Consider the following 22,181-nt stretch of genomic DNA (forward strand, 5'->3'; position numbering starts at 1 on the left):
GCAAAAAGCTGCTCCTTTGTGTTCTTGACCAGCCTAACGCCTTCTTCTCTAGAGTTAAAAGAAGCCCCAAGACAGGAAGTCCTTTGACTCTGTGTGTATTGTGGACACTCTGGGGAAGTGTCCTCTCTGCAAGGTCACAACCCTAAGAGGACTTGTGCCTGATGTCATGCAATCCTGGTACCATACATGGCCATGGCTGAATTAAGTTTAAAACTCATAGAAGCCGATTTCTATCTTTGGACAAAAGAAATAACATGTAAGATACTCTAGTGTAAAGTCAAAGTAAATCTGAGCCCAGATCAAAATGATTTTCTGCTTGCTTCCCCCCCCCCCCGCCCTATCCTTACTTGACAGTCCCCATGGTGAGAAGAGCTAGTTCAGTTGTTTCTAGAGATTGTAAATGTACTGTAGAATGTCCTGACACTCAGTCCAAGTTCATTAAACCAAATAGCTAATGTGATAGCCTTTGCTCCAGAGGGGCTCTTTGTTGTGGGTTTGGGGCTGTTATAAATGGCCATGCTCCATTAGCACTATTGTAGGTACACTGGGACAAGGCACGGATCTGGTTAACAGAGAATACCCAAATGGTCACCTCTCTACCCAGACTATCATCTGTCATTTCAAACCTGTGTTTAAGATGTAGGCTGATAATTATTTCTTGATGGCTGTCTAATCCACAGTCAAAGATCCCCCCCCCCCGCTTTTTCACCTAGTCCCCTTTCTAGTGTTTTCCCTTTCCCACATATCTTTTATAAAATATAAAATAAAATGAGAAATGGCCTCAATATAGTCGCCGTGTGCCACATACATGTGCATATGTAGATATGCTCCTCTGTGTGCACATACAAAGACAAAAGAAGGATGTTAGGTGGTCTCCTCTGGTTGTCTGTCTTACTCCTTTGGGACAGGGCTTTTCAATGAATCACAAGTTTGCCATTTCAGCCTGGTCAGCTGGCTAGTGAGTTCTGGGGTCCCCCTGTCACTGCCCCTACATTGTTAGGGTTACAGGAATGTGCAGACATGCCAGGCTTTTTATTTGGGTTCTGGGGATTTCAACTCGGGTCCTCCTGCTTGCACAGTAAGTGCTCTTACTCATGGAGACATCTTCCCAACTCCTTTCTAGTTTTCTACTACAACTGCCGTATATTCACCAATTTGTGAATTAGGAGGGTTCTGGTTTTGTTCTCATGATGAAACCTGGAGATCAGGGCTGGTGAACAAAGTCTAGGAACATTGGGAGTCTGGTCCTCAGATGAGCCACAGGTTGTCTGAGGAGGATCAGACTTGAGGGTCACCCTGCATCCTCTCCCTCTGCCCACTGAGATCCATGGAAGAAAGAAAGCTGTTGAGCCGAGACGGGAGAGGTATGAATTTTAGCTGTAACTCTGAGCCTGTTACCAGAGCTTAGTTCTCACACTGTGGCTAAAGTTGATCACCCAAGTATAGAAATGATTGCCTGTGCATGGTGGTGGACTGGCTGAATAAACCAGACTCAGCCCAACCCCATAGGCTAATTTCATGCCAGATGCCTCAGAAGTGGGAGACTACATGCTTTTAATCTCTTGACTGTCTCCCATGCCCTTTTATTATAGTTTTGGGGATTGAACTCAGAGCCTTGTACATGCTAGCCAAACTGAGCCACATTCTCAGCTGTGTTTCTAGTGATGAGTTCTATCAGGTTATTTCTTCTGAGAAAAGAGCGCATACGGGTTCAGTCTTGAGTGTCCTCCCCTTAGTGAACTTTGTATGCTTGTAAAATTGAGAGCTGAACTGGGGGCTAAAGGAAGACATCGGCCTCCTGTGAACACATATATAGGAGGACTTTCCATTTGTCCTTTTCCTACAGGGAAAAAGTTAAAGCAACTCAGACAAGTCTAATGAACTTAAACTTTTAAAACTATAGCTTCAATAAGAGTTTTGAGAAAAGGGGGGTTGGGAAGGAACGAAGACTCAACTCTGGGGCTTCATCCACTTGCAGATTGCCCCCTTGAGCATGTCCTTGAGTCAGGGAGTCAATAAAGGTACAGCCAAACTAACATTGGTGTTGGAGCTGGCTAGGTCTCCCTGACTTGTGAGTCAGGCCAGCCCTGCAGGTAAGTGAGTCAGTCCTGAGAGCTGCCTGGATGACAGCTGTGGACACCAGGATTTGCTTCAAAAGTCTGTCAAGAGTTGTTTTGTCTTTCATCATGCTGTGCTGCTGTTCCTAATGATCCTTCTCTCCATCCCTCCTCTTTCTCTCTCCCTGTTCTGTCATGTCTTAAAACCCACTACTAAAGGTTCTGTCTCTGTCACGCCTTCCTTTCCCTCAAAAGGACCGCTTTGCATGGCAGCCCCCCACTGTCCACTACAACCACAAGGACTCTCTCTACATGAGCTCACCAAAGCCTTACATCCCATCCAGCACCCCCATCCAGCAGAACCCATCACTTCCTCCCCCCATTTCTGTTCCCCTGGCAGCTAGACTGGCTCCCAAAGGTGCCATGTGTCCTAGTTCATTGCTTTTGGGGTCCATGGTCCTTGATGCTTCCTCCCAACCCCAGCAACACTATGCAGCCTCCAGATTAGTGTACGGTAAGAATGTGAACTCTAACCCACGTCATGAGGCCACAGGGAATAAGAAGGTCACCAGCTTATATGTCCCATGTTTATCCAATAACATTTGCCAGGCAACATTGGAAAACTACTCTCCTGTTGCACGTGACTTAGCCAAAGACACTCCCTTGGAGGCTGCAGGCACCCAGGCACCAGCTTCCAGCCTTGTCCCTGGCACAGCCACAGCCAGCACAGGAAAACCACCCCCTGCTCCTCCTCCTGACCCTCCCAAGCTATTCTTTGACCACCGCAAAGATGCTGGTAACCTTGGTGAGAATCCCACACTGGGGACATGGGCCTCATTCCCAGATGCAGTGAGGCCTCCCGTGCTAGGCCCCCAGGTTACCTCTGATCCTGAAAACCAGAAGAACAAAGAAACTTACCTTTTGCAGCCGTGTTATCCAGCCAAGGCAAGAAACTAGGAATATTTGTGTGTCTTCTACGCTGTCTCTTTCAAGTGGCTTACTTGTTCTCTGGGCTTTTTTGCTGTTTCTCTCCTCCTTAGGGCTGCGGCGCTTGAATCTCTAAACCTCCCAGCATAGCCTCTTCTGTCTCCCTGTCTCTTGTCTGTAAATATCTCAGTATGCCAGAGCGTGGAATTCATAGACTAATACTGTGGTGAGATAGAGTGTTTATATCCTATGACAAGGTGCTAAAGAAACTGTATTTGCTCCCAAGCTTGCAGGCTCTATGGTGGTTTAGTGGCGTTAGACACTGCCTGCTTGCCTGCCTGCATATTCTGTTGTTTGCTCTCTTTCTCTCTCATAAAGCGTTAAAAGGATTCAAAAATAGATGGATGGAAAGTGAACTTGGATGGGGCTCCCTCTGTGTCATAGAGTGTCAGGAGGCCAGCTGGCTAGCACTGGCTAGCACTGACTGTCTCATGTACTCTGAGGAAAGGGCACTGATTAAATATTTCTCAAAGAGCATCACTGCATGTCCGTATGTTTATTAAATGTGGGATTCCTGCCTCTCTGCAGTCCCCTTTGCATAACGACCCCTTATTCCCCACAGGATGCCACCTCCAGCCCAGCCCCGTCTGAGGTAATAGTTGTCCCTCTCTACCTGGTTAATACTGACAGAGGGCAAGAAGGCACTGCCACAACTCCAGCATCTCTGGGGCCACTTGGCTGCATCCACACTATCCCGGCGACCACCCCTGCTGCCTCACCTCTGACCTTCCCGACTTTAGATGATTTCATTCCCCCTCATCTGCAGAGGCGGCCCCACCACAGCCAGCCAGCCAGTGCTTGTGGCTCCCTCCCCCCTGCTAGCCAGAGGCCACCACCCTCACCACCACCTCCGCTGGTCCCTCCCATACCGGAGGACCTCCACAGAGCCTTGGAGCCTGACCTCCCGGGACCTGTCTCAAGTACCGTAAGCTTGCTGGACCCCCTTCCCCACGGCTTCCCTGAATGTCTGCTCCTGGCAGTAAAATCCTCCCTTTCTCACTGAAGTACTAAGTTATGAGGAGGCCTTGGCCACTGTGCTTGTGTGATGACTGGACCTGTGTTTGCTGTCTCCAAGTGCATGCCTCCCATGTGCACCCTGTGGGCCACCCGTGGCTGCTCTTGACTCGAGAACCTTCTCTTCTCTGCTCTATTGGGAATGCATGTCTTCTTGATGGAACTTTGTCTTCCCTTTGAGAAGCACCCGTGGCCTTTACCTTGCCTGGTCCTGGTCTTCCTAGGCTTGGCAGACACAGCACAGAAGGCTGAGGAAAGTTGCAGTGTCCTGTGGAGAGCCACAGGCAGGTGTGAGGCTAGAAAATGAAGGGGCAGAGAGGTTATGGGGAGGAAAAGATTCACTTTTGGCTGAGTTCATAAGTGGGCTCTCTTTTTAACAAGTGCAGAGACTGGGGGTGGGGAGAGGGGGAGTTAATTGAGTAAATGGATCTGAAAATCTGTATGTTAAGACCTTCTTACAAGACAGATAATTGCTAGGGCCCCTGAGGAGGCCACTGTGGTTTTGGTGGCAAACTTATATGTCAGTAATTGTGGGAAGTTAAAAGGTCTTGTCTGTTCAGTATCAGTCTCTTCACAGACAGCCCAGCTGCTTCAGGGCACAGTATGTCTCCTTCCCTAGGAGCCCAGGATGAGAGAATCTGAATGAATGACATAAGTTGTAATATGAGGACACTCAGAGGCCATAGGGTTCAGTGGTGTTGAATAGTAACTCTTCCCATGATAGGAACTCATGGTTTAGTTCAACATAGGTGATGTATCTGGTTACTGTTAGCTGCGTTGCTGAGGACTCTTCCCAGTGAATGAAGAAGTTAAAGTAACTGGTTAGTTAGTGATGGCTTCATCCGTACCATGTTCTAAGCAAGAAGGTTTCACAGGTATACTTAGAACAAGCTAGGGCTCCTGCTCTTAAATAATCTGGAAAAGGGATAGAGTACATCTGCTCTCAAGCTAGAGAAGCCTAGTTTATATATCACCACTTTAATTGAGTGGGTCTGGGAATGGGCTAGGCGTTGGGCCTCTCACTTGGTTGTAAGTATCCAAGGGTTTTGATGTTGGGGCCATAAACACCATTACTGATGTACAGTGAGCCGAGTATCATGTATATGCTGACCGAACTAGAAGAAGTATGCTCAAGAAACTGGCTTAAATGGCTTGTTGAGCTGAATCAGAGAACAGGAAGGAAACTTCTTATTTTGCTCAGTAGGAAAATTATAATGAGGTGTTAAGCACACGGAAGCTGGGAATTATTACTTCATGGGCTGGACATCTTGTCAAATCTCCTGCTGCAGCCCAGGGCAGTTAGACCAGGACGAGGTCAGATGTAACCATGAGTTTGGAGCTCATCTCTGCTGCAGACTGATGTATACCCATCCTCCTTAGCTGAACCTCTAGGTGAACTTGAAGGCATTCCACTTTAGGATGTGCTGATATCTCTCCAGTGTGTTTCTCTGTACAAGCAAGTATAGTGAATCTTACTGGAGAGCACTCTGGTGTCGCTGTAAGTCATCCTGCTGTTGAGCGTTTGTTTAGCTCTAGGTGTGTGTTTGGGGTTTGTTTTTTTGTGTTCTAGGACAGATTAGTGTATGCAGTTTGTCCAACTGGCCTAATTGTTCTGCAGTAGACTCTCCAGAAGTTGGCTTAGCAACATTTATTTTGGGTCTTTAGGTAACAGAGTAAGAGATTAAAAGCAGACTGCTTGATTGCCCCTCTAGATGCCCTGTGGGTGGCATCCAGGCTATAAGTTGATACAAACCCCTCAAGCCTTGGAAAAAATATCTTATTCACAAAATTGAGCTCATAAAAGTGACTATCCAGGGACTATCTAAAACAAAGCAGTGGCAAAGCCCCTACTGTGTGTCAAGAGCTGTCCGTGGTGCTGAAACCCACACTGCTCACGATGAGCATTCTGTTGCCACAAGGTTTAGCTCACACACTCCCTTGCTGGTAGATAGCTTCTGTCACTTACATAGTAATTTTCTGAGCACTTGCTATTTGCAGGGTGTTGTGTTGTATGGTGGCAGAAGAGGGAGGCATGTGGTCCTTGTCTTGCAGGTGATGCAGTGGCTGTCTCTGAGCATAATTGTTTCAGAAATAGCTACCAATATCTTGTTCTTAAAGCCCTTTAAGAATGCCATCTTGCCAAGCATGGTGGTGCATGCCTAGAGGCAAGTGGATTGCTGAGTTTGAGTCTCGCCTGGTCTACATAGGGAATTTTAAGCTAGCCTGGGCTGTATAGTGAAACCCTGTCTTTAACAAAAAAAAAAAAAAAAAAAAGAAAGAAAGAAAGAAAGAAAGAAAGAAAGAAAGAAAGAAAAAGAATGCCACCCTGAGGTTGTAGAGTGTTTGCCTACCTCAGCCCTTAGTTCCGTCCCCAGAACTGGGACATGGGGATTGCCATCTTTGCTTTTAGGTTTGAATGATATAAAATAAAAACTTTGCAGAACCTCTAAGTGTGGTGGAGGAAACAAAAGGCTGGCATTATCCCCATGATCAGATGATAAAAGTGTTAGTAACTTGTTGATATTTCTGGTGGCAGTCTCGGGTTTTTAAAGGCAGGATTCTCCCACGACTTGGTTCAAAGGACTTCTGTTGTTCTTACAGTGGAGAGAAGAAGCATTCTGGCAGGGTAGGGTCCTGCTCAGATCTCAGAAGCCACAGCTGCTGAATTTGCTCAGTGATTCCGAGGTTCACAGTAACTTCCCTGAGAGCCATTACATAGGGGCTCCTCTTCTTATCTCAGTGACTTGTCTGACATCTCTCCATAGGGTGCCTAAACTTCCCTGGCTTTTCCCACTTAACCAGCTCTCGTTCTTGGATCGCATTTGGAATTGCATGAGTTTTGCATGCTATTCTTTTTTGATTTGAATTTGCTTTTTAGTAACCAGATTGATACACAACTATTACTAGGTGAAAACAATGGGCGATACTGAAACTTCCAGCAACATTTACTTACCTTCCTTCTCTTCCCCCTTACTAATACCAACAAGGAGAATACATTTCCAGTTTAACTGGAATTGACTCATTGATTAAATTTTTGTCTACAAATAATGTCTTTGTAGAGAGTTTCATTCCCTCTTCTTACAGAGTCATAATTCTAGATGTCTTGTGTTCACACTTCTTTCTAACCTTTTGTTTTTCAGGGCAGTCCTTTAATAAATGAAGTTTCTTCTTCCCATATTGAAACTGATTCCCAAGCCTTCCTTCCAACAAGCAAACCGTCATCTGCCTACCCCTCCACCACAATCGTCAACCCCACCATCGTGCTCTTGCAGCACAATCGAGGTAAGGCAGCCTCTTGCAGGGTGCTGTAGTCAGCAACTCTCCCCAACCCTGCCTCAGGCCATTTGCCCTTGCAGGACCCATAAGGTATATCAGCCCTCACAGCGAGACAGAGACCCCCGATCTGGAATGATGTCAGGCTAGTTCAAGTTCATTGCTTATACCTTGTCTTTTGTGTTTATCTTCAGACAGTTAATGTACAAAAGTGAAAGTTTATGCCTCCTGGTTCTTCATCGTACGATTTGTAATGGTGCTTTGCCCCAAACATGTTGCTAAAATACGTCTTTTAGGTGCTGTCATGAATGACTGACTTGTTCAAAGAGTAAGTTTCTAGAAGGTGCGGTTTTGAATACCAGATTTCAAAAAAGGAAACACTGAATAGATGATTGTCTACAATGTAGACAATCTGAAACAGAGGCTTCTAGACTTTCTCCTGGTTATTGGCTAGTCCTCTTCTCACAGCATATTCTGTGGTAAGGCCATTCAGTGGCAATCTCTGTGGCAGAGACTCGTGCGTCTGTTTGCACTGATTCCATCCACCTGGCCCAGACAGCTAGCTCTGCTTAGGGGTTCTGATGGATTCCTACAGTTTTCTCTGGCTGTTCTAGTTGGTCTTGCTCATCTCTGAAGGGGCCTCGGGATCTATAAAACCCAAGAGCTATGAAGTAGTCATTATATATTTTTACCTTTCTGCTTTAAAATTCAGGCAATGGTTCTAAATCCCAACTTTTCCATTTTGGAGTTGCACAGAGGCATAAAGTTTGTGTTTATAAAAGTCCTTTTGCAAGATGAAATGGGACATTTTCAGGCCATCTCCCTGGAGAGGACTCTTCCATGTTGAACTCTGGGAACAGTGCAGGGCTGTGTACTGTCTATAGCTCAAAGCTTGGTTCTAAATCTTTTCTTGTCACCTTCCTCATCCATTTCATAGTCTCCTCCCTTTCCTGCCCCTCCCTTAGAGAAGGTGGAGCTAAAATCTAATTTCTATAGCTTTCCGTACCTAAGATAGGGTTCTCTTTCTTGCTTCTAACTGGAAAAGCTGGTACATAACACATTTTCTCTCACTTAAAATATGGTTGCTTAAATCTTAGATGGTTGCTTTAGTGGTTTCAGTGGGGCTTTTTATATTTATTTATTTATTTATTTATTTATTTATTTATTTATTTATTCATTTTGATACTGTGTGGCCCCAGTGTTCTTCCAAAGGACAGAAGGGTCCTATGTCTAAGTGTCCATTCTCCCTCTAGCTTTGCCACTCTCCCTGGCAGCAGCTTTCTTTGCCAGTGTCTGTCATGTAGAACAAAGAAAAATGCAGCAAAAAGCAAAAGCCTCTCTGTGAACTCCTTCATGACTCATTATTCTAAAAAGCAAGTTGGTTCCCAGAAAGAAAGGCAGTTTCTTAAAAAACGGGATTAATTCCCAAGGCAACTTGGTTTTTTGGGAAATGCCAAGCGTAATGTCAGCTGCTTTTGCCAAGTCCCTCTGACAACACCTACAGGGATGTTTTCAGGCACCAAAATGCCTGAGTTCCCTCTTTGTTTCATCCTTGAATAAGTGAAATTTTCTTATTCATCGGAAAGGACTTTTGGTTCTTGCCTTTCTCTTGACCAAGTCCTGCTTTTGGGTTCAGAAATTAGAATTGTCCTTCAGAAAAGCGTGTGAGTAATGATCCTACATGGGACTTTTTAAAATTAGCTAGTGGTTTCCCGTAAAGAGAGAAACCATGGGTTCCCCCCAGGTAGGGCAGGGAAGGTGGGGAAGAGTGAAAGAGGGTGTCCATTAGTGGGGTTTAGATCACATACTTTGGGTACTGCTTTGGAATGTATCCAGCCTGGCATCTCTGCTTCTCCTCATACAAGAACAGTTTCTTAACTATGGCAAAGTTTCCTAAGGACTGGTAACTTTACTCTGTATCTGAAATTCTAGTTTAGTCATCCTTAAAAAAAGCTCCATTTTTTTTTTTTTTTTTTTTTTTTTTTGTCTAGACTGTCACAGGACACAGTTTGGCAGTGATCCTGTCTCCCCTAGGCCAGCCTCCTGACACGAGGGACAAACAGGCCCTGAGCCTCTGGCCTGGCTCTGGTGGTTGTGGGCAGCACTGTCCTCTCTCCACTCCTCCTTGAGCCTCCATGCGGGCGTGTTCATGGCATCGCTTACCCTCATGGCTGAAAGAGGCGCATGGTCTCCTGCTCAGGACCTTTCTGCCTCTTTTGTGTGTTGGATTATGAGAGTCTAGTTCACTTGCAGTTCAGCTTCAGGAGCTCTGGGGACGGGATAGGAGAACAAGGTTCCAGAGATCAGAAAGTTTGCCAGGCAGGCCATTGAGCTTGGCTATAGACCACCTTGGGAAGCAAGACCTTCACAGTTCCCAGACAGGTCTGTGGCAGGAACGGTTCAAGGATCACTCTGGACTGATGACTGAAAAACAGGTGCCACTGTCTGTGTGATGTCCTGTGAAAGAACAGCCATTGCACACCTTCGAAGTAGGAGCAACAGGGCTTTCGCAATTGCTTCATTGCTAGAAGAAGAGGACCCTGCTGCACCTTGCAGAACAGAATGTGGCAGCCATAAATCCCTGTAGATGCCCTAGCACTGTATCATCACAGATGAGGAAACTGAGGCCAAGTGGTTACTCAATTGGTCATTGTTTTCTGCCTAGCCCAGCTTGGAACTCCACTCAGCGTCTGGTGCAGGTGGTGCTCGTCCCATGCATAAAGCTTTGATGGACAGCTGCCAGTCCTCTGGCCTGGAGCTCCCACACTGCTGTTTACTTCTCCCCCACACTGATGCTAGCATCAGGATAGGAATGTGGCCATGGGTGATGGTGACAGCACGCATGGGCCAGCATGGTCTATTTTTAATCTCTCTACTTGATATTTGGCAGCTGTGGAAGGTAAAGGTTACTTTTGTGCTTATCGAATAGTGAGTGTGCACAGGATGCTGCCAACAAGACCCAGGACCCTCCTCCACATGATTACCTAGGAGGGTGAGCAACCGCATTAAGGACAGTGGGGACTAGGTCACCAGGGTTGGAAAGAGCTGGAGACTATAAGCTGGAGATTTTGGTTCTAGAACCAGATGGTTTTTGGTATTTTGAGTAACCTAAGCCCCTTATCCCTTAGCTAATGCTGATAATTTTTAGAATTTCTTTATTTCCCTGGAGTGGGCAGATGTTCATTGACTAAGCTCTAGTGTAAGGATGTTCATTGAGGAAAATAGCTGTACCTAACAGCCAAAGCTGTTGCTAAGATTTCAAGTGCTAGATGAAAATGCTCTTACAACAGGATTGTCATTTGGCAAGCTAGGAAATGGCAGTTGTCAAGTCTGATTCTTTATGTATCTCCCAAAAGTTACAGAGTCTGGGATGTTATGAGGTCTGTGTGAACCGAGAGGGGTTAGAAGGGTCATGAGTGATGAGTCAGCTTGAGACAAGAGGGAAACTACTAGAACATTTCGGTGGGCCCAAGTCCTGGTGCAGATCTACAGGTTGGGGAGCTTGGGGACCTCTTGCTTCTATTTTTGGGATAATAAGAGCTACATCATGACCACTGCCTCAGCTGGGCTGTGCATTTTGACATCCAAGCCCAGAAAACAGGAAGGACCGGAGTATGGTGTCCTCATTAGTTATGCTGGGACTACTCTGTCTTGCCAGGTGCTGTATAAATATCACTTACATTGTGTTCTTTTCTCTCATCACAGAACAGCAAAAACGACTCAGTAGTCTTTCAGGTAGGTGAGCTATCTGTTTATTTGCCTGCTAATTTCAGATCCTGTTCAAACTGGCGTCCAATCGGCACAGTCTTCTGAATGTCTCTGTGTGTTGATTGATGAATCTCAGGGATAATGCAAACCAGAACTGTAAATGGAGGTTTGTCTCCCACCCACCAGTTCCCAAATACACAGTCAGAGGATTATTAGTAATTATAATTGTCTGGCCAGTGGTTCAGGCGTATTACTGATTAGCTCTCACAGTTAAGTGAACTCATTTCTCTTAGTTTATATTTTACCATGAGGCTCATGGCTTGTTACCACACATCTTGCTTCTCCAGCAGCTACATGGCTACTTGGCATCTCCCCTACTTTGCCTTCTTTCTCTCCCTATCTTTGAGTTTCCCTCCTGGCTCTATTCTGCCTGGCCATTTGGACAAATCAGCTTTATTCATCAACCAATAAAAGCAGCACATTCACAGCATACAGAGGGATACTCCACATCAAAGGAATAGTTTCTATACCCTGGAGCAGACAGACTCACGAACCAGAGTAGTAAGCATGCCTTGTGGAACTGTAATGTATACCCAGGTAGCCAGACCTGACTGTGCACAGACCAAAGAGCATTCTGTTGCTCTGTCTCTCTCTGATTAAATGAATCAAGGGTTGGAATATGTGGGAAATTCTTCCCTTTTGGATGAAAAAAAAAAAAAACCCAAAAAACAAAAAACAAACCAAAGAACAGACTGCCAGTAGATGGATGACCCTGAGTGACGGGTCTAAATAGGTACCCTCCAGACCCACACAGTGCTTGATGCTGCCACTTGAACTCAAGCTGGCATCAGTATCTCCTGGAAAGCTTGTTGAGACTCACTTCAAGAGGGTCCGATTTAATGAACAAGGATGGCGGTTTGGATCCCAAGCAGCTGATGCTTTCTTCCTTGATGACCACACCCTGAGAGTAATCATCAAGCTCCCTGATGGTGGAGTGACCACAAATATAGTCAGTAGTCAGGGCTCACTCCTGAGAGGGTATGCAGGATGAGATATTGCTGGTCTAGGGAGGTTTGAGATCCTGGAGAAACCCAGGGATGGAGGTGTTCAATCATTCCCTGCTGCTTCCAACCCTGGTTTTCATACTCCAGTTCTCTTGTGTGAAAGAAGAAAGTAGCTGTGTCTCCAAGACTGATGTGAAACTCCTGGGACATTCTGCTAAAGGGCGTCTATGCCCTAAGCTTTGTGCTAAGAGCTTAGTAGATATGAAGCACTATTGTCTGCGGGTGCTTGTATTGACTCTGGTCTGTTACCGGTTCTATTCTTGTGCTTGGTGCAGAGTCAGTCTCTGGGGCTGCAGAAGGGAGCTGTGCTGCCCGTCAGCGGCTGATGGCGTGGTATGATGGCTTACTACTGTTTGGTCTTGGGCTCCTTGGGAGGAGCTAATGAAGGCAGTTGGTTCACTCTTCAGACAAAGCCAATGTGTACACAGGGCACATGGAGCAAAGGCTCATGAGCTCTAGCGTTAAGAACCTCTGATCCAGTGAGTAACCGAAGCCACCAGTTTTTGAGCAGCTGCTATGTGGTTTCTTCATGACTTTAGCATACCACTGCTCTTGTGATTTGGGCAGAGCCTGAGTGGGGAGGACATGAGGTTCTCACACCCTCTCAACTTTATCAGGACTTGGCTACAGGACCAGAACAGGCTGCGGTTAATCTCAAGGTGCCCTTCACAGCCCTTCTTGAACCACCAGGTTCAATGCACTTCATTCCCCTGACCAGCCCAGGTGTCCGTGGGTGGAACACACACACACACACACACACACACACACACACACGGAAGTGGGCGGGGGAGAGGGAGGCATCTTCTTCTGCCTTTGGTAGCTTGAAAGGATTGTCAAAATTGATGGAAAAAGCATCTAGCTACATGTTGGGAGACCCAGAGATTTTTTGTTTGCTTGCTTTTTTCCCCCCTCATACAACTGTTTGTCCCTAGGTAAGTGACTTCACTTCTCTGGGAAGTGTGCTAATTCTTGGTTCTGCTGAAGGTGCTGATGTGTATGGCTGCAATGAGAAGGATGCTGTCCACACTAGAAAGGGCAGGTTCATGGGCAGGTTTCAACTCTATGCAGGCAGGCTTAGCACACAATGCCTTTGATCTCCACTAGTCTCCAGGAGCTTCCGAGAGTGGCATTCTCTAGCCTCTAGAGAATTCTCTAGAACACATGAGTGTCTACCCCACACCCTTACATCTGAGACTAAGGACTGCCAGCCTCCTTCCCTTCAGCACAGTTTTAGTGAATGTCTTTGGAGCTCAGCACTCAATGAGAGAGTATTGGGCTTTTCATTGCGATTACCAGTACCTGGTAGAATAGTTTAAGGAAGGAAAGTTGGTTGCTTGTGGTTTTAGGGGATTCAGTTGGTCATGGAAGGGAGGGCCTGGTGGCTCTGTTCACACCCCGGTGACTAGGAAGCAGAGAGAAGCAGCAACAGGAAGGGGCCAGGACAAGATGATGGTCCCAGTGATGTGTTTTCCTCAACCCCGGGCTTCAGCTTCACAACCTCCCAATCTTGAATTCATGGATGGATTAAACCATTGATGGGGCAGAGTCATCTTTGAAAATGCCTTCACTGGCATATCCAGAGATGTGCTTTACTAATATCCTAGGTATCTGTTACTCCAGTCAACTTGACGGTCAAGAGGAGCCATGTGGAGAGTTATCAGGGGATGGAGCTTCGTGCTGTTTGGCCTTGTGTGGTTTGTGGTCCCCTTGATTAAAGACTTCAGGACTGACCGGGGGGTAAGGAGGGCCCTGCCCTTCCCCAGAGAATTAGAAGAATTGCTCTGGACAACTTTGGAGACACAGATCATCTGTCCCACTTCCTCCTGAGAGAGGCCGTTTGAGGTTGTCATCATCATCCATTTACTGATCAAAACTTTAAAAAATGATTTATTTTTTTATGTGTATAAGAGTTTGCTTGTGTGAATGTCCGAGTACCGTGTGTGTGCCTAGGGTCCATGGAGTCTAAAAGAGGGCAATAAATCTCTTGGAACTGAAGTTAAAGATGATTGTGAGTTACCATGTGGGTATTAAAAAAAAAAAAAAACCTGGTCCCTGCAAGACCAGAATGGGCTCTTAACCACTGAGCCATCTCTCCATTCCCCAAGTCAAGACCTTCTGAAGCACACTGTAAAACCAGAAAGAAGCAGACAGAATATGATGTAAAGCATCAGAAGGCAGGCTGTGAATTCAGAGGGTTGCTCTGACTGATGTGGAAGAGTGTCACTTAAGGGGTTTACTATATCAAGTAACATTTTTCTTTTGGGGCCTGAGCCCTCCATGTACTAGAATCCCATGATCTTAAGCTTCTAAAGTTTAAACAAAAAGGGGGGGTGGGCAACGCTAATTTTATCGACCAAAGTAACTGGAAAAATCCATGGTCTCAGTGTTGCAGTGGTTAGAATCACTTGCCCTAATCATTTTTTTTTTTTTTTTTAAAGATTTACTTGGCCAAAAAACCTTGGCCAAGTGTCTGTGGCCATCATCTCATAGTGTCTGCATACCAAGCAAGGTGGAGTTTGGAATCAGCTCACTGGCCCCTTTTTTATTTCACTTGAGGAAGGCCTTTCCAGGTGGGAGGAGAATGTTCAGAGATCAAGTCAAGGGTGGACTGGTAACCCAGAATCCTCTTGCATTCTGCATTTTCTGATGGAACTTTGGCCTTGTGTTGGAATTTCCTGAGAAATTCCAGAAATCCTAGGGAGACAGTCTGGCATCTTGGAGGTTTGTGGTGATGATATGGGGATCATGTTGACAAAGATATTTAGAAATCATTCTGCACTCATAGATGGAGCAAGGCTTTAAGGAGCATGTCTGAAGTCAGAGGAGAGTGACTCTGTTGGGTAGACTGAAGTTACAAACCTCAGCATGCACACTTCACTGTTCCCAACCCCTCAGCTACTTCTGCATACATGGACACCTCTGACTTTGTCACAGCTTTGCATGGAATCCCAAATCCCACCTTCCTGCCAGAGGACGTTCATTCCCCTGCCAGCACCTTGCACTTCCGTTCAATCAGAGAGCGCTTACTAATTAATGGAGGGTTGAGAGAAAGACATGCCTTATTCTTCACTGATAAGACTTCGGACTCGCTTGGCTTACGCCCTTTTGCTGTCCATCTTTTACCATCTGACACATTCCTTCCTCTGTGTTGCGTTCACCCTACTTCTTTGTCACACATATGATCCCTTTCGCTACAGTCTGATACCTGCTGGTGTTGCCCTCCTGAAATTGCTCTCTCAGTGTTTTTGGCCCTTTCCTGTTGCTCAGATGACTCCCTCGGAGGCTTGGGGATTCTCTGCTTCTCTACCCGTTTCTTTGGTATTTTTCAGTGTGTGATTTCAGCCTTTGGCTCTGCTCTCACTTCCTTCTACCATAGACATCTGTCATTACTCTTGTGCTGGTGGCTGTAAAACTCCATCCTTCAAGGCATATCAGCTGGGTCTTGCAGCATCTCGTGGATGCCTCTAAGGTCTTTCAAAACAAACAAACAAACAAACAAACAAAAACAACAACAACAAAAACCCCATAGGGTCTTCTTGTCTTATTGAAGAGTTTAGTGCAATGCCAGGCACCTAATTGAGCCAGAGTAGTTCAAGGAGGCACACAGTTGATGATGCTGGTCCTTCTGCCAGGAACATCCTCCACTCTCTTTTCATCTGGTTGGCTTCTCTTAGACAAGTTGGCTCTGAAACTAAATTCTGCAGCTAAGCTGGGTGCTGACTCCTCTGTCTGCCCTCACTACTCTGCATTTTTATTGCTGGCCCACTAGAGTATAAGCCCCCTGAAGACTAAGAATTTGAGAGGTTCACCTTCATGTCTATATGCAGAATACTATGCATAGCACCTGGCAGATGCTTAGGGAACACCTCTTCAGTAACTGAATGGTCTAGCTTTGAAAAACAGACAGTCACTAGTGACCATGTAATCTGTAGACCACACCTGGTGTTCGTGTTGGCTCTCTGTAAGTGCCAGTCATGAACTAGGTTAAATAAACTGTAATGAACACCCAGCAATGTCTAGCTTTCTGAGCACTTTGACTTACAGCATCTTTGTGAGCTTGCCAATGGAAGTGTCATTCCCATATTTTTTTAATGAGAAAACTAAGGCATGGGAAAGTTATGTGAGGAGAGTTAAGTGCCTCCCAAGACAAAAAAGTTAACTTTCCAGTAATGTTTTACCATTTCCTTAAGGCCTTCTCTGCTCCCTTACCTTCCCAGATAGCTTCAGAACCATTCCATACCTCTGCAGGCCTCTCTAAAGAGCCAGATAACACGTATTTGATGCTCTGCAGGCCATGTGGTCACAGCTTACTCAGCTCAGCCATGGTAACGCAAAAGCATTCCTAAATAATGTGTGGACAAACCATCATGGCTATGTTCCAGTCAAATTTTACTTATAAAAGCAGGTGGCTGGCAGTCAGCTGGACTTCACTGACCCCTGGCCTATGTGGCACTAGTTCCAATTAGAAGTTAGCAAACACCCCTTTCCCCTAGCTGGATTGTGGGAGAGTTTTTTGCTTTGGCGTTTAAGCTCGTGATTACTTTTCATTTCCAGATCCTGCCTCAGAGAGGAGAGTGGGTGAACAGGACTCAGTGCCAACCCCGGCAGAACTCACCTCGCCCAGCAGGACTGCTGAAAGGAGAGCAAAGGATGACAGCAGGAGGGTGGTGAAGAGTGCACAGGACCTAAGCAATGTGTCCATGGATGAAGTGGGCATCCCACTCCGGGTACGAAAGTGGACCTTCCGGTCCTCTTGGACTTCAGCTTGAACAAGTGCTAGCAAGAGTGTGGCCTTGAGTCTGTGGACTCAAAGTTTGGCGGGGGGGGGGGGGGGGCAGTGGCTTGGTGGGGAGAGGGTTTTTCTTTTTGACACCAGCACAAACCACACCCCATTGAGCATATCCAGACTTCTCCAAAGTGTAGGTGTAGGATAATATGTCTCAAAAGAAAAGGAACACCTGGGCAGAGCAAAGTTGAAGAACTTTTCTGCAGCAGAGCAATCGGGCAAGGACGTCATTGCTGTGGAACCCCATTAGCAATTCTTGCTCCAGAGATAGGGGCATCCCTGGCAAAGTGAGGCCGTGTACCTGGGTTCAGGAGGAAGATCCTTGGATGAGAGTTGCCCCATCAAGCAAGGTGAACAGGACAAGGCAAGCAGGCAAAGGAGGCCCTCCCTTCAAAGCCTTCAGGACCACCAGGCCTCTTCCTGAGGCCAGGTATGCCGATGCTCCTGAAGGCCCCAAGGAGCTCAGGGAAGCCTGCCCCTTGTGGCTCAATTCAGGGTAATCCTACTCCTCTTTATGTGTCCACCAGGCCACTGGCTGCAGTATGTGTCTTTGATTTTCATTTGGAAAATGGGGCTCTTTTTTTTTTTTTACTCTTTCAGAGGGTAGATAGAAACAGCAATAGTCTAAGCCTTTGAAGAACTCTACGTTGGTCATATGTAATAACGGAGAAAAAAAGAACTGTTACCAATAGTGATTGCAGCTACTTGTGTTGGACTTTATCTTACGTTGAGCGGTGGGAGCAGTTATCATTCTCATAGATTGCTGCCACTGTCAGCCTAGCTGCGCTGTTATGAATACTCAGTACAGGCTGCTTCTGGAGTAAGGAGAGGCTCATGGTTGTAGAGGTCTGAGTCCAAAACTGAGCCACCTGCTCTGCAGGGACCTCTGGCAAAGATAGCACACATGGCAAGATTGTACATCAAAGCCAGTGCACATACTGTGTGTTGGGGAGCAGAGAGAAGGGCTGGCTGGCATCCCAAAGCCTTGAGGAGAAGTCATCCTCAGTATTCTGAGGACCTCTCATTAGGCCGTACCTCCTAATACCTCAGTACCTCCCAGTGCTGTCACCCTGGGCGACAAGCCATTAACTACAGAGGACACACATCCAAACAGCATCAGAAAGGCATTGAATGCAGGATGACATCACTCTCCCAAAAGCTCACAACGTATGGGTAGCAGAGTATGTACAGCTATTGCATTAGTTGGCCCTTCTACTTTTTAACACCTCTCTACCTTGGACAGTGCACTTGGACACCTTCTGTTTAATCCCCTCATCTGTAAAATGGGAGTGATACTGTCCTATCTAGCCACCTTATTTTACTTTTCATCTTTGAAAAGAGGCCTAGCTCCAGGTGATCGTGAAAGCCCTGGGATTGGGTGTCATTTGAGTTCCATTTTAATCTATGTGTTCTAAATATGGCTTTGTGCAAGGTGACTTATTTACATTTATACAGAGTAATCCAGAAGGGGAAGAGATAAGACTGTGGTAAGCAATGACTTACTGCCTTCGGATTCTGGGAGGGCTTAACATCAGTTTCTTGAAGCCTGTGTGTGGAGAGAGATTATCTCTAAAAATGAAATTTTAAGAAAGATTGGGCACAGGGCTAGGGAGATAGTTCAGTGGTTAGGAGCACTTTCTGCTCTTACAGAAGACTCAGCACACACATAGCTGGTTCTGATGCCCTCTGCTGGCCTCCCCTGACACTGTGTACACATGGTGCACATAAATTAATGCAGGCAAAGCATCCATATACATAAATTAAACATAGGAAAGAAAGCATGGGCATATTTCAGATCTGTCTTTGTCTGTTAATATCCTTAGGCCAAATCTCAGTTTTCAAAATCACATCTGAATCTCTTACTATGACTCAGCTTTCTCAAAAGTTTTGCCTTTAAAAAAAAGTTCTTAATAATCTAGCCAGGGATGTGTACAGAAGAGCATTTGCCTATCGTGTGCAAGGATCTATTCTAGTACCTCCCTGTTTGATTTTGATTTTGTGATCATAGGTCTTCTAAAGTGTGCTCAGTTTCGCATTGTTTTTATCCTTTGCTTATGTTTTTCTCCAGAATACCGAGAGATCGAAAGACTGGTACAAAACCATGTTTAAACAGATCCACAAGCTGAACAGAGGTACCAATTTTCATTTGTAGAAGCTGTGTGATGCTGTGGGGATTTATTGACTGTTGGTTGTGGGCCTGTTCTCAGTTCACTTTGACTCCGGGAGATGGGCTCCTGTTGTTGGATTACACTAGGGACTGGCCTGCCTGATTGTAGCTGTGTGCCCTCAGAGCACAAGTGGGAGGTTTGTACCTGTGCCTGCCTCAGCTTTGGAACTTGAGGTCAGCTTGCAAGACCTCCCTCCCAGCTGTTGTATAGTGCAGGAGGCTGAGCCTAGCACCCCACCCATGCTCCCATGCCTATCTGCCCGGGGTGGGGGTGGGGGCAGACAGTTCCATCTCCCACCTGCTTCCAGCTTTAGGTATACCTTGTGTCAGCCCATGATTGCTTTGTGAGAAAATCAAGTTGAGCAAAGCCCTGCATTGGGAGTTAAGAAAACTGTTCTTCCCGAGAGCCAGCCTCCGGGCACTTGTGTACTCTTAGGTGGATCTTGTATCTTTCTGTGTCTGTCCTGTTTCCAGTCCTCTGAAGGATGTTGTGGACATTATTGGGCATGCAGTTGGCCCTGTGAAGTGCGATGTGTTATGCATCTCTGAGGCTATGCTAGTGTGTGAAGTCAGCTTTCCCAACTGGGAACGAGAGCTTGGCAGGTAGAGAATCAGTCGTGAGCTGACACACTAGAGCTGCGCAATTTGAAAGAGGTGCTTACAGATCAAGAGGCCCAGCATGATGGCAGAACCCCAGGCTAGTGCTTTGGCAGTTCACAACCCTACTAGCTCAGCTCCCATTGCTGCCTATGCTGCCAGTCAACTGACAGGCAGGGATGTCACTGCACTGTGGGAAGGGAGCCACTCTTCCTGGGAGCAGGGCATCCTGTCTTTCTTTGTGCCCAAATCCAGTCTGGCTGCCTGCTATGAAATGCACCAAAGAAATAGTCTTCTGGTCAGTGTTCCTATCTAAGTCACAAATGTCCAATCTCGTTGCCTAGCTGTATATGCTAAACATCACTGTTAGTTAGCTTCTGCTGGGTTCAGAATGGTCCACACTATTTCTAAATATTGAGTGTTTATCTTCTCTGAGTCAAGTGGATAAGCTCCATCATGGTGGTGCTTAAGACTGGGTCTCCATGGTAGTCACTGCCCTTTTCTTCCAGTTGTCTGTGACTCTCCCACCTTCAGACCTGGGTTTGGAAAGCTAAATGCAGGGATGAATGCATGCATATGCACAGAACGTGTGATCCTGCTCCAAGACACCTATGGTCTTCTTGTGCTCGAGTTATTAACCCAGCAATTACAGATTCCGAGCAAACCTCCCTGCCCTAGTGGAGGCAGAGGCACCCGAAAGGCTCAAGACTCACTTGTTTGCCTTGATTCTAATATGTACAAAACGGCCTTTGATTTGGGGGAAAAACCACTTTAGGGTAGTGTTTTCACTATCATATTTCATATCTCTAACCTAAAAGAAATGTGAAATTTGAAACTTTGTGTTAAGTGCTTCTTGTCCATTGAAGCCAGTTTCTAAATAATTCTTTTTGAGGTGTCTTAATTCAGGCAAAAAGACTGGATTTTAAATTTCATATCATTAGTGAAACTTATTATGTCCCACAATTCAAGGAGTAAAAATTGTGTGTGGATTCCTACTTGCTCACTCTCTCCATTTGTATCTTCCTCTGTTCTCTCTCTCTCTCAAACCTGCTCCCACTGCCTAGACACTCCTGAAGAAAACCCTTATTTCCCTACGTACAAATTCCCTGAACTTCCTGAAATCCTGCAAAATTCTGAAGGTACCATAAGTTTAGACAGTGCATCTGTTGCCATAGCTTGAAATTAGTTCTTAGAGTCCCATGATAGGTGTACAATTCGGCTTTTACATTTTGTTCTTAATAGTCATTTCAGCCCATGAGCATTTTATTTCGCTCATTTGCATGGTGTGCTGTATTAAAATAACTAAGTCCTTTCTAATTCATTAATCTAAGTGTGATGCCTGTGTGCTTTAATAACACTAAAATAGATAACCATTGGGGAGCATCAGCCGGGGGTTAATCGTTTCTCCACTTCTTGGTGGACGGCTTCACACCCACTGCTTTTCTCTGCTGCAGAGGACAACCCTTACACTCCTACATACCAGTTTCCTGCATCTACTCCTAGTCCTAAGTCGGAAGGTAATTACAGGAGATGGTGTGCCTGGCTCTGAACCGGTGCTGTTACTTCCCACCTTGGGGTTTTTGCTAATAGCTAAGGAAAGCTTCCCTCTAACCTTTTGTTTTGTGATGTTGTCTCAGTCCTTGCTGGCTGTCTCTCCCCATCCCTATAGGGTTTACATAGCTTAGGGAGTAGCTTTCATAATGCTTTGGATGTGTGGGGCTCTGAGAAAAACTGCTTGTACCAACCACCCAAGGCCTGGTATCCGGGGTGTCACTTAGTGTATTCTGATGGCTGGGCAGTGACTTCTTGAAGCTGAGGAGAAAGACCTGCCAGCTATCAACCATAGAAGCTTACCAGTTTCCCACACTGCCCGCAGTGATCACTGGGCCCCTCTGGCCATGGGTCCTCAGGGTGTCTCGTTTTGATTGGGAATTCCTGAAGAGGTATGTAAGTTTAAGGGTCAGTTTTGATGAGATATGGTAACCCTTGAAAAGAGGATTTGGACCAAGCTGGAAAACGTTTCATAGAAGAGCTGGATGGGAATATGACCTGATATGGATAACAGCTTTGCCTGTATCCCCGAGTTATTCTCTTTATGTTGGGGGGCGCGGTGTGGGAGAGTACGGGTGTCGAAGAAGGCTGTAAAAAGTGAGTGAGGAGAAGCATCTTGGAGAAATCCTGCTGTTCCCGTGGGATTGGAAGATGGACCGAAGCTTGCCACAGGCAGGGCCCTTGGCTTCCTTCATCTTCTTGGCTGTGATCTCAAGGCAGGATTTCATGGCCTGATGTCAGGGTCTTATGTCACTGGTCACTACACCTTGTAACTCTGGCTGACAGTAGAGTCTGTTTTTTGTTACATGTGAAGTTTGGCACAAGAGGAAGTAGGGCTGTTTTACCTAGAGACATAAGCAGGAAGAGAAGGCAAGACAGCTTGTCATGCATATTTAGAAATGTCTGTGTATACACACAATATTTTCAGAGACCGAAAAGGGAAGAAATGGCCTTAAAGAATTAAAAGGTTAAAAAAT

General features: G+C 45.9%; 1 protein-coding gene across 23 annotated transcripts in view; it reads left to right on the plus strand.

The window, feature by feature from the left end:
- Sorbs1 (sorbin and SH3 domain containing 1) overlaps positions 1-22,181 on the plus strand; it is a 226,232-nt gene that overhangs the window by 134,900 nt on the left and 69,151 nt on the right. For 14 of the 23 annotated variants that reach the window (XM_035441856.1, XM_035441838.1, XM_035441844.1 and 11 more), the window contains 5 exons: positions 3,607-3,969; positions 7,199-7,340; positions 11,037-11,066; positions 16,658-16,830; positions 18,958-19,021. In XM_035441856.1, coding sequence (XP_035297747.1) covers positions 3,607-3,969; positions 7,199-7,340; positions 11,037-11,066; positions 16,658-16,830; positions 18,958-19,021 — 772 coding nt within the window. The remainder of the gene's footprint in view (positions 1-3,606; positions 3,970-7,198; positions 7,341-11,036; positions 11,067-16,657; positions 16,831-18,957; positions 19,022-22,181) is intronic. The other 9 variants (XM_035441854.1, XM_027407395.2, XM_027407398.2 and 6 more) reach the window with 5 other exon arrangements.

The sequence above is a fragment of the Cricetulus griseus genome, chromosome 3 (genome assembly GCF_003668045.3).
Source record: "Cricetulus griseus strain 17A/GY chromosome 3, alternate assembly CriGri-PICRH-1.0, whole genome shotgun sequence".
In the NCBI taxonomy this organism is placed as follows: Eukaryota; Metazoa; Chordata; class Mammalia; order Rodentia; family Cricetidae; genus Cricetulus; species Cricetulus griseus.